At 42.9% G+C, this 13,120-nt stretch overlaps 1 protein-coding gene across 4 annotated transcripts in view; it reads left to right on the top strand.

The window, feature by feature from the left end:
• Window positions 1-13,120, top strand: part of LOC144679671 (uncharacterized) — a 665,324-nt gene that overhangs the window by 513,134 nt on the left and 139,070 nt on the right. For all 4 annotated transcript variants that reach the window (XM_078540272.1, XM_078540271.1, XM_078540274.1 and 1 more), the window contains 2 exons: window positions 10,683-10,850; window positions 11,776-11,943. In XM_078540272.1, the coding sequence (XP_078396398.1) occupies window positions 10,683-10,850; window positions 11,776-11,943 (336 nt within the window). The remainder of the gene's footprint in view (window positions 1-10,682; window positions 10,851-11,775; window positions 11,944-13,120) is intronic.

Raw genomic sequence — 13,120 nt, 5'->3', positions numbered from 1 at the left:
AACCCATCAGGTCCAGGAGACTTATCAGCCTTTAGCTCCATTAGTTTCCCGAGTACTTTCTCTCTTGCGATAGTTATTTTATTTAATCCCTCCCCCCCTTTTGCACCTTGATTATTTAATATGTTTGGAATGCTATTAGTGTCTTCTGCCATGAAGACTGATGCAAAGTATGTGTTCAACTCAACTGCCATTTCCTGGTTCCCCATTATTATTTCTCCAGCCTCATTCTCTAAGCAGCCTATGTTTACTTTGGCCTCTCTCTCCTTTTTTATATATTTAAAGAAGTTCTTACGGTCTGTTTTTATATTACTTGCTAGTTTACCCTCAAAGTTTATTTTCTCCCTCTTTATTGATTTTTGTTCATCTTTTGTTGGTTTTTTAAAACTTTCCCAATCCTCTGGCTTACCACTATTCTTTGCCACATTGTATGTTTTTTCTTTCAATTTGATACTATCCTTAACTTCCTTGGTTAACCATGGTTGATTTATCCCCTTCCTAGAATCCTTATTCCTTACTGGGATATATCTTTGTTGTGAATCATGAACTATTTTCTTAAATGTCTGCCATTGTTCATCAACCGTCTTTTCTGCTAAACTCCTTTCCCAGTCCACTCCCGCCAACTCTGCACTCATTCCTTTGTAATTACCCTTATTTAAGTTTAGCACAGTTGTTTCTGACCCAAGTTTCTCACTCTCAAACTGAATACTAAATTCTACTTTATTATGGTCACTGTTTGCTAGGGGATCTTTTACTCTGAGATCATTTATTAAATCTGTCTCTTTACACATTACCAGATCCAAAATAGTCTGATCCTTGCTTGGATCCACAACATATTATTCAAGGAAACTGTCCCGAATACACTCTATGGGCAGAATTTTGCCCTTGGTGGGTGCGCGGGCCCCACCGGCTCGGTGATGGGCAGACAGCCGACCCCCGCTGCTGAAATGGGGCCCGCCGCCATTTTGAGTGGGCGGGCCAATTAAGGCCCAGCGGCCTGCCTGACAAGAAGAGCTATGCGCTTCCTGTGCTGGGGTCGGGGGGGGGGGGGAGGGAATCCCCAGCTGCAAAAGAGCGCACTGCTCCCTGAGACTAAGTGCTGTCTCAGGGAGATTAGTGACAGTGCACAAAAGTTAAAAAATAGAAAAATAAAAATATTATTACCATGTCCCCCTCATGTGACAATGTCACACGAGATGGGACATGTTAATAAAAACCACATAAACTTTACTAAACTTTTTAAAAACGGACATGAAACCTCATCCCGACAGTGGATGAGGTTTCATGTATTATCAGGAGCCTGCTGGGGCTCCTGGTCTGCCTGTCAACCTTAAGGTTAGGCGGGCAGGTCTTTAATGATCTTAATTAACCTGTCAATGGCTTTAATTGGTCATTGACAGGTCGGCGGGCGGACAGCTGATTTCGCTGTCCGCCCGCCTTCCTAAAAATTTAGAGGGACCGGGATGACGTCGGTTCCTCCCGACGTCATTCCGCGACATTTTCCCGTCGGCGAGCGGGCCCCGCCCTCAAATCGCCAACGGGAAAATTCTGGCCTGTGAATTCTTGCTCGTAGCTACCTCTGCCAATTTGATTTTCCCAATCTACATGAAGATTAAGCGCACCCATGATTAATGTACTGCCTTTTTTAGATGCCATCATTATCTCCTGATTTATTCTCTATCCTACAGTATAGCTACTGTTACGGGGCCTATAGACTACTCCCACCAATGTTGTCTTCTCCTTGTTATTTCTTACCTCCACCCATATAGATTCTACATCTTCTGATCCAAGATCATTTCTTACCATCGTACTTATTCCAACTCGTACTAACAATGCTACCCCACCTCCCTGCCTGTCCTTTCTGTTAGTCACGTACCACTGACTATTTAGTTCCCAGCTTCAATCTCCTCATAACAATGTCCCTGTAATGGCTATAAGGTTATACCCATTAACCTATATTTGTGCCGTTAATTCATTTATTTTGTTCCGAATACTATGTGCATTTAAGTAAAGAGCCATTAATTTTGCTTTTTTTCTCTATCCCTTCCTGTCACCCTCTGGGTATCATGACCTAAATAGCTGCCCTGCAATGCTGCCATATCCTTTTTCTTTGTAAGCCTACATATCCCCCTCTCTAGAATCCTCCCCATCCCCCCTCACCCACCCCATTTAGTTTAAAGCCCTCTCTACAGCCCGAGTTATTTGATTCACCAGGACACTGGTCCTAGCACGGTCCAAATGAAGCCTGTCGCACCAGAACAGCTCCCATCTACACTAGTACTGGTGCCAGTGCCCCATGAACTGAAACCTATTCCTCCCACACCAATCTTTGAGCCACACATTTAACTCCTGGACTTTATCTACCCTATGCCAGTTTGCCCGTGGCTCAGGTAGTAATCCCAAGATTATTATCTTGAAGGTTATGCTTTTTAATTTAGCTCCTAACTGTTCAAATTCTTTCAGCAGAGCCTCCTTTCTGCTCTTATCAATGTTGATGGCACCCTTGTGGACAAAGACAACTGGATCCCTTCCCTCCCACTCCAAGTTCCTCTCCAGTCCTGAGGAGATTTTCTTCACCCTGGTACCGGGCAAGCAACATAGCCTTCGGGACTCATGTTCATGGCTGCAGAGAACAGTATCTATCCCCCTAATTATACTGTGCCCTACATTCCTATTTCTTCCCCCCGCACTTGATTGGCTCACTGTACCATGCTGCCATGGTCAATTCGCTCATCCTCCCTGCAGTCCCCACCCTCGTCCACACAGCTTGCAAGAACCTCGTAACTGGTGGACAATTGCAGGGGCCGAGGCTCCTTAAACACTACCCCTTGGGTCCCCATACCTGCCTCACCTGCAGTCACACTCTCCTGTCCCTGATCACAGACCCAAGCGTGACCATCTCCTAGAGCCAAGTGTCCAGGTAACTTTCCCCCTCCCTGATGTGGTGCAGTTTCTGCAGCTCGGACTCTAGCTCCTCAACTTGGATTTGAAGTTCCTCGAGCTGCAAACACTTACTACAGATGTGTTCACTCTGGATCACCTTGGTGTCCAGCAGCTCCCATGTGCTGCAGCAGCAAAATATCATCCATCCTGCTATCACTATTGTACTTTATTTAATTTATTAATTCATTACTCTAGTTTCCCTGCTGTTTACACTTGAAGAAACCCCACTCTTTATAGTTTATTGTAATTAAATTTTTTACACCAGTATTGATCTTATACTTAAACTATTTTTAAGATAAATACAGAAAAAAGGCTAGAGACCTAAACACAAACTAAAGACCTTACTTTTACTTTAAAGACTAGAAATACTCACCACTGTTCTTACATAAGCCTCTCTTACAGTCTCACATTCTTTAGTTTTTCATTACTATTCTTATCGTCTTCATAGGCCCTTTTCTCCAATTTTAATTGGCCTCTAACCTCTTTATTCATCCATGACATCCCTACTAGTAGTGTCCTGAATTCTTAATGTAATATTTTTATTCTGTACCTTTTGTAATTCATTTTTAAAAGAAAAAATCCCACTGTTGCTTTATAGCCCATGTGCCACTCCTTCCTTCCACCTCCCTCTTTCTATGGCCTGCGCTAATCCAATTTGGTAGTATTGTTTTTGGACTGATGTTTTCGTCTTTCTATTTGGATCTTGAACTTTACATTAAGGTAACTATTCCCAAGCTGTTTACCCATATTTAGCTCAACCACAGATTTAACAATACAACCTTTGTAAGCCTATTAATGTACAGTTTGAGGAAGGAGTCGTAAAAACATTTCAGGGATTCTATTCTCCTCCCCCTCTGTGACAAGCGATAAATGGATGTAGATAGAGTGGATGGGAAGGCCTTATTCCCTTTGGTTGTGGGGTCCATAACCTGGGGCATAGATTTAGGGTGAGAGGTAGTAGGTTCAGAGGAGATTCAAGGATAAATTTGTTCACTGAGAAGTTGGTAAGAATCTGGGGCCCATTGCCTGAAAAGGTGGTAGAGGCAGAAACCCTCATAATATTAAAAAAGTATTTGGATGTGCACTAGAAATGCTACAAGGATCTGGGAAATGGGATTAGACCGGATGGCTACGTGTCAGCCAGTGCAGACACAGTGGGCCGAATGGCCTCCTTATGTGCTGTGAATCTCCATATTTTTATGGATAATTAAAATATCCCAAAACAATAATTTCATTATTGCTACTCATTGCTACTTGGATATTGAAATACAGAGAAACATTTCACAATTTGCCAAGGACACCAAACTTGGAAGTGTGACAAACAGTAAGAATGTTACTAATCAGCTGCAACAGGATATAGATAGGTTGGCAGAATGGGTAGACAAGATGCAGGTAGAATTTAATATAGAGAAGTGTGAGGTGATTATTTTTGCAGAAGGGATGGAGAGAGGCAATACATTTAATAGCATAGTTCTAAAGAGTGTGCAAGGACAGAGGGACCTGGGGTTCATATGTATCAATTATTGAAAGTAGCAAGATAAATTGAGAGAGTAGTTGGCAAAGCATATGTGATCCTGTGCTGTAAACAGAGGTATTGACCACAAGAGAAGGGAAGTTATGCTGAATCTTATAGGTCACAACTAGAAAATTGCATGCAGTTCTGGTCACCACACTTTAGGAAGGATGTGAGGGTCTTTGAGAGAGTGCTGAGGGGACTTACCAGAATGATTCCAGGGATGAGGGATTTTAGTTACAAGGTTAGATCATAGAAACTGGGGTTATTCTCCTTGGAACAAAGGGAAGATTTGATCAAGATGTGCAAGATTATGATATGTGTAGATAAGGTAGGCAAAGAAAATCTGTTCCCATTAACTGATGATACAGGGTCGAGAGGACATAGAATTAAGGTTATGGGCAAGAGATGCAGGGTAGATGTGAGGAAGAACCTTTTTATACAATGAATGGTAATGACCTGGGACTCTCTGCCTACAAGGGTGGTCAAAGTGGAGACAATAAATTATTTCAAAATGAAATTGGATGGGAACTTGAGGGAAATAAACTTGCAGCGCTATGGGGATAGAGCATACATATGAGACTATGTGGATTGCTCTACAGACATTGGCATGAACTCGATGGACCGATTGGCCTCTTGCACCATACTGAGATTTTTGCCCTGTCAGACCCAATTTTCACGAAGGACGGTTGGAGGGTGGTGGTGGAAGGGTACAGGATAGAGTTGGGCCCACTCCGGAAGTACATCAGGGTGGCCAAGTGCCAAGATGGGCCTTTTAAACAGCTTATCCCAGTTCTCTGGGACTTTGTCCCAATTATTTTGTTAAAATTTAGGCCCTCTAGCCCTCACCTTGCACAACCTATTACCCCCCCGTCCACTTCTCATGCCATCCTTAATGGCCCCTCACACCCTTCATGTCAATTCATGCCACTTACAGCCCCACTCCAGCTTACTGTCAACCCATGACCCCTACCCACTACCCTTTGTCCTTACGCCCTCCATGCCAACTCACCCAGAATACACCATGGGCAGACCTCAGGAGTTATGTTGAGATGAAATAAAATAAATGTCTAAATATCCATTACAGCCTTCACTATACTTTTAAAATTAGCCCCACTCATGAAAGCCCATTCAAAACTTTTAAATTCCTCATGTCCTTATTCCCTTTTAAAAACAAACAACTTGTTACCATAACCTTGCATCAAAGACAGCTATTCCTTTAATAACCTGTTTGAACTGTCAATCAAACTGTGATCTTAGGAACCCCCTGCTGAGATAATTATTGCTTGTGAAAAGCAGACAAGCATTCATAATGAAAGAATGAGAGCCGTTGGGAAATGTCAACAAACAACTCTTGTAACTGCTGGACCAGAGGTTTTTCAACTCTCACTGACACAGGCAGCCTGTTCTTTAAATTAATTTTTAATGGGCTAGGGATTTAAATAATTTCACATCATGACAGTTCTACAAAGCTTATCTGCCCTTCAAGAGGATTTACGCCTACTCTAAAGATCTGTGACTCACACATTACAGGTTAAAGCCCCTGCTACATCAAAAATGGAGGTTGTTTGAACTGAGTACTGAATTCAGATGGCCCTGCTGAGTTCAGGTTTCCATCATGTGTGAATCATATCCCACCCACTTTCTCCAACTGGCAAAAATTGGATCTGTCGGAAATGAGAGCAGGACTTCTGCATCTGGGTCCCGCGCTCCATTTTTAAGAGACTCCACAACTCCATGAAAATCTGGCCCTGCAGCTCAAATCTGACTGCAGATTCCCTCTTCTGTTACCTTCCCATAATTTGGAGATCTAATATTGGACCAAAACTCCTGATCTCCGAGGAGTCATACCCAGAAGGTACCCCAGAAGATGCACTGGTAAACCCCCTGAAGTTCCCACACAAGGACTGCATGGGAATTTCCTGGAAGGTCAAACTTCCGATGGGCAATTACCCTGCATTGGCAACCATCTGATACTCCGATTTAAATTGGAGACTTCGGAGGCTTCAGACTCTCTTAGCAGAATAGTGACTCAGGAAAAGTTAGAAGGATTAAAACCACTTCTAACTCCTGGGTGACTATACGAGTGATGCCCCAACCCACCCCCGCACACCCCACCTCGCCACCCCCCTCCTCTGACTAGACCCCTGACCATCCCCCAACTATCCTCCCCACCTCTGACCAACCCCCGACTACCCTCCCACCCTCTAACTAACACCCCGACTCCTAACCATTTCCCCATACGCCAAAAATGCACCCCAACCCCTTTAAATTATCTGGAACCTTTAACAGCTAGTGCTGTAAAATGGGGGCGCGGCTTTACTTCTCCCGCCACTGCTGCCCTGCACAGAAGAGTCCCAGGAGCCGGTATGCTACACATTTCTTAGCAGGCCTGAGCCGGATAGTCAGGCAAGAAATGTGTAACTCCTGACTAAGGAAAGTTAAAAGGAATGGAGTGGCAATCTAATTGTGATTGTCACTCCACGAAGTTCTGGCCCATAATTTTATATTAATTTGACAAGTCCTTTTTATATTTGAGCTGCACCCAGATTAACTCTGATTGCACCCCTTCGTTTTTTACATCATCCCTCTCTGTACCATGTACTCCACCTTTCAACAATATTGACACTCCATGTCCTGGAATTGATTTGCAAATCTACTGCAGGTGTGTGATTCGTTCTGTAACAGAGACCTTCAGGTATCTGCAGAAATGTCCAGGTTCAAGAATGTAGCCCACGTACACAGGAGTGCCAGCATAAGACTGACTTAAAATGGGGTGTCTTCAAAGTGTGGATACATCTGTCTGGTATGCCTGTTTGATCTTCATCCTCCAGAATCTGCAAAGGAAGATGTGTACCCATAGGGATACCCATTAACGGTGTTAGCTGTGAATATTGTCACAAAAAAGAAATACGGTATAGTTTTAATTAGCTGTCAGGGAGGCTGCAAGAAGCTCCTCTAATGACCAGTTATTAAAATAGTCAGTTGCTACAAGATAGAACAGTGTATCTTCAACAACAGGACCTCAATGAATTAACAGGCCTCCCTTATTCCACTGTTTTTATGTGGGCAAACATCTGAGCACTACTCAGGACTTCAGATCACATTTCCTTTATTTAAGGAAACTTCTTGCTGGTTACCACCTATTGCACCGCCCCAGTTGATGAATCAGTACCTCTCCATGTTGAAGAAGCCATGTTGAGGACCACTTGGAGGAAGCACTGAGTGTGACAAGGGTGAAAAATGTACTCTGGGTGGGGACTTCCATGTCCAACGCCAAGACTGGTCTGGTAGCACACTACTGACCAAGCTGGCCAAGTCCTAAATGACATAGCTGCTAGACAGGGTCTGCGGCAGGTGAGGGAACCAACAAGAGGGAAAATCATACTTGACCTCATCTTCATCAATCTTCCTGTAACAGATGCATCTATCCATGACAGTATTGGTAGGAGTGACAACCGCACAGTCTTTGTGGAGACGAAGTCCCGTCTTCACATTGAGGTTAATCTCCATCGTGTTGTGTGGCACTACCATCGAGCTAAATAGGATAGATTTTGAACATATCAATCAATTCAAAACTTGGCATCCATGAGACGCTTTGAGCCATTGGCAGCAGCATAATTGTACACAACCACAATCTGTAACCTCAGGGCTCGACATATCCCACACTCTACAATTACCATCAAACTGGTGGATCAACTCAGTTTCAATGAAGAGTGCAGCAGGGGTTTCCAGAGCAGCATCAGGTATACCTAAAAATGAGGTGTCAGCCTGGGGAAGCTACAACCCAGGACTATTTGCATGCCAGAAAGCAGAAGCAGCATGCAATAGACAGAGTTAAGTGATCCCATACCCAATGGATCAGATCCAAGCTCAGCAGCCCTGTCACATTGAGTCATAAATGGTGGTGGACAATTAAACAACTAGCTAGAGGAGGTAGCTCTACAAACATCCCCATCCTCAATGATGGGGGAGCCCAGCACATCAGTGCAAAAGACAAAGCTGAAATATTTGAAACCATCTTCAGCCAGAAATGCCGAGTGGATGATCCATCTTGGCCCCCTGCTGAGGTCCCCAGCTTCACAGATGCCAGCCTTCAGCCAATTTGATTCACTCCACATGATATCAAGAAACCGCTGAAGGCACTGGATACAGCAAAGGCAATGGGCCCCAACAACATTCCGGCAATAGCACTGAAGACTTGTGTTCCAGAAGTAGCTGCGCCCCTAGCCAAGCTGCTCCAGTGTAGCTATAACACTGGCATCTACCCAGCAATGTGGAAAACTGCCCAGGTATGCCCGGTACACAAAAAGCAGGACAAATCCAACCCAGCCAATTAACACCCCATCAATCTACTCTTGATTATCAGCAAAGTGATAGAAGAGGTTGTCAACAGTGCTACCAAACTGCACTTACTCAGCTGACGCTCAGTTTGGGTTATGCCAGGGCCACTCAATGCTTGCCCTCATTAGCTTTGGTCGAAACATAGACAAAAGAGCTGAACTCAAGAGATGATGTGAGAGTGACTGCCCTTGATATCAAGGCAGCATTTGACCAAGAGTGGCATGAAGGAGCCCTAGCAAAACTGGTGCGAATAAGAATCAGGGGGAAAATTCTCCACTGGCTGGTGTCATACCTAACACAAAGGAAGATGGTGAGATTGTTGGAGTTTGCTCATCTCAGTCCCAGGGCATTGCTGCAGGAGTTCCTCAGGTTAGCGCCCTAGGCCCAACCATCTTCAGCTGCTTCATCAATGACCTTCCCTCCATCATAAGGTCAGAAGTGGGGATGTCTGTTGTGTTCAGCACCATTTGGACTCCTCAGATACTGAAGCAATGTACGTCCATTTGCAGCAAGAACTGAACAACATTCAGGCTTGGGCTGATAAGTGGCAAGTTACGTTTGCGCCATACAAGTGCTAGGCAATGACCGTCTGCAATAAGAGAGAATCCAACCATCTCCACTTGACATACTTACCATCATTGAATCCCCCACTATCAACATTCAGGGGGGTTACCATTGACCAGAAACTGAATTGGATCAGTGATATAAATACTGTGACTACAAGAGCAGGTCAAAGGCTGAGAATTCCACAGTGAGTAACTCACCTCCTGACTCCCCAAAGCACTGTCAACTATCTGCAAGGCACAAATCAGGAGTGTGATAGAATGCTGTCCACTTATCCGGATGTGTGTAGCTCCAACAACACTCAAGAAGCTCGACAGGATGCAAGACAAAGCAGCCCACAGCCTTCAACAGTCACTCCTTCCACCACCGATGCACAGTGGCAACAGTGTGCACAATCTGAAAGATGCACTGCAGCAACTCACCATGGCTCCTTTAACAGCACATTCCAAACCTGTAACCTCTATCACCTAGAAGGACAAGGACAGCAGCTGCATGGGAACACCACCGCCTGGAAATCCCCCTATAAGAAACACACCATCTGACTTGGAACTATATCGCTGTTCCTTCACTGTCACTGGGTCAAAATCCTGGAAAACCCTTCCTAACAGCACTGTGGATATACCTATACCACATGGACTGCAGCAGTTCAAGACGGCAGCTCACCACAACCTTCTCATGGGCAATTAGAATGGGCAATAAATGCTGTCTTAGCCAGAGATGCTCACATCCAGTGAAAGAATAATTAGAAAGAATCAACTTTTAGTGAGTCTTGCCCACAGACAAGAGGTGCAGGATATCAGCTTTTCCCAGTCAAATAGACATGCTCTATGTGCGTGAGGTATGTATAGAATGTGACTTAGATATTTCCTTGTCGAAACTTTTCGTCTTGCACACATCAGGTCAATTCGCAAGAAAACACTAGGGTCAGGGGAAACAACATATTTATACTGTATGAGAAGAAAGTGCTGATTGGTTGGCAAGAAGACCCTGGTAGAGACATGCCTTGCAAAATAATGCATTCTGTGTGAAGTGCTTTGAGAATTTTCAACATAACAAGATGCTGGATAAATGGAAGTATTTCTACCATATTGCTTCAATTTTTTTTTATTGTATCCAAGCTTTCAATAGCAGTTACATAAATTCCTATTACCAAGGTAATTTGTCAGCCTAGATTAACAGATTTGTCCCATTGAAGAAAATTTGGGAGCTGACCTCAAAATAGATCTCTGAAATTTAAATTAAGTTATTTACGGATTTACATATGTTCCCAATACTCAGCAGTTATTGTAATGCTCTAATACTGTTGGTATTTGTTTTGTAGTTTCAGCAACAAGAGGATCTAGTAAGGTACTTACGGGATGAGCTTAATCAGGAACAGAGCCAATATCAGAAGCAACAAAGGCAGCTGGTTAAATTAAAGTACCATACGTCTGAATTGGAGGCAGAAGTGGATAATCTCAAAATGAAACAAAGAAGCGAAATGCAGATGGTAAATAAACTTCCTATTATTATAAGTGGTCTGTGGTGACATTGCTCACAAGTAGTCCTTGACAAGTGTTGGAATTCAGGGGTGTCACAGCCAATTAACCCTTCAACCCCTTCAACCTCAAGTTTTAAAAAAGGTTCAAAGCAATACCGTTATTCATGATAGTTGTTATTTTTTATTCAGTATAAGTAACATCTGAGCAGTAATTTAAAACCAAAAGTATTATTGTTACGCCCTGGGGTGAAGCACAACCTCCATGTGAATAGACCCCAGTCGTGCCCGAGACATGTCAGTCAATGTGAGTCGTTACAATCTCTGTGGTCAGAGCACCCTTTTTTATATTCTTGCTCAAGTCTATGAAGACTGATTTAACCTAATCACCTTGCTATTATTTGAGCAGTCCAATTGCAAAAGATGGCATATACCCACCTGCCCATGCTCAGACCATGTTCTTTGGAATGGACTCTTTCCTGACTGGCATCCAGTATTAGAATTGAGCTTTTTCCGGTCAGTTATACTGTGATTAGATTCAGATTACAACGCCCATTGTTCATCCTTAACTGTATGTGTTAGCCTTGGCTGTAGAAAGATAAAATCTACCGTACCCATGTGACATTTTTACATTCCCCTCCATAAATTAGAGTACGAAAGGAATCTTAGACCTTAGCACACTGGTGTAGAAATTATTAAAATGTCACGCTGGTGCAGTTTGGTGCTGTGGACACATGCCTGCTAGCAACCAGATTGTTCAAACTCATTTGGGCCTATGGAATCAGCTGTTTATTTGAATTCTAACTGCCATTTTACCTGTAAATCTTTCACAAATAACAAAAAAAATCAATTCTATGTGAGCATAACATACTGCCAAAAATGTTAATTCCCAATATATTCTCATTACAATAAGTAGAATGCCTTGGTGATTTCACAGATTAAGGATCAGGAACATCATATATCTACACTGGAAGAAGAGATGGAACAGCTGAAAAATAAACATCATAGTGTCTGTGAGGAGCTCATGAAAGAGAAGTCTCAAGCCAAAGATCTTCAATTAAAGATGACTACAGCTGAGAAAAAGACAAATAGCCATGCTGAAGAGGTACTCTATAGTTTCATGGTTCATGGGACACTAGCACCAGGGTCAGGAAGGAACAGTACTATTGGGACAGGCTCTGCTTGAACCAGGCTGGGACCAGGGTCCTAGCAGCAAGGATAAATGGAGTGGTCACAAGGATTTTCAAATTGTAAACTGGGGGACAGGGCTCAGGTGGAAGGGTAGTTAAATATTAATTCAAAAGCAAACAAAAAGACAGTAGAATAACAGTCATAAATTGTGTTGTAGGCATCACAGGTAAAAGGAAAACTAAAATATGTAAATTAATTAACCAGTATAGAGAAATAAGAAATGTGTGAGTAAGAAGAGCAGAAGGACAAGTTAGGGTGTGTGGCCCAAATAAACATTCTTTATATAAAAGCACAGAGTATAAAGAACAAACTGAATGAATTTCAGGCACATATTCAAGTCAGAGGATATGACATGGTAACCATTACGGAGACATGGCTACAAAACTGTCAGGACTGGTAACTAAATATACCAGATGATAAGGTCTACACAAAAGATAGGGAAAATGGTAGAAGTAGTCTTAGTGAATAAAGAAAAGGTACATCTTGCTTATACCCCCCTGTACATGTCTTCAAAAGCTGTGGTGATCAAAGATTGGTTACTCCCTGCAAGGTCAGCTCTATGAGTCGTCAAAGGTGATGTCACCGTCATGGACAGAGTATCTATGATCTGTTTCAAAATGTCCTTTTAGACTTTTAAAGGCTTAGCATTTCACATGGTTGATAAGCATCATCCAAGTGTACATATCTTCACAAACAAAAACAAAAAATGCTGGAAAATCTCAGCAGGTCTGACAGCATCTGTGCAGAGAAAGACAGAGTTAATGTTTCGAGTCCATATGACTCTTCTTCAGAGCTACATATCTTCACGCTATTTCAAGGGTGCCCACTCTCCTGACCACAATGGTAACCTATGAGATCAGAAGTTGTTTCAGAATTCTCTTAATGAGATCCATGCTGTCAATGTTTTGTTAATCATAGGTCTTGGAATCTTAGAATCATAATACGCAAAGTCCAAGAACATCAGCAGCCAATATAGATGTGCTTGATTGATTTTGAGAAGGCGTTTGATGCAGTTTCACATGAGGAACTGTAGTTGACAATGTTAGACATGGGATACCCATGGGATACCCACATTTAATCGACTTGCTAGC

This window comes from Cetorhinus maximus, chromosome 4 (assembly GCF_964194155.1).
Source record: "Cetorhinus maximus chromosome 4, sCetMax3.hap1.1, whole genome shotgun sequence".
In the NCBI taxonomy this organism is placed as follows: Eukaryota; Metazoa; Chordata; class Chondrichthyes; order Lamniformes; family Cetorhinidae; genus Cetorhinus; species Cetorhinus maximus.
The sequence above is the reverse complement of the archived record's forward strand: the minus strand, read 5'-3'. Positions and strand labels throughout refer to the sequence as shown.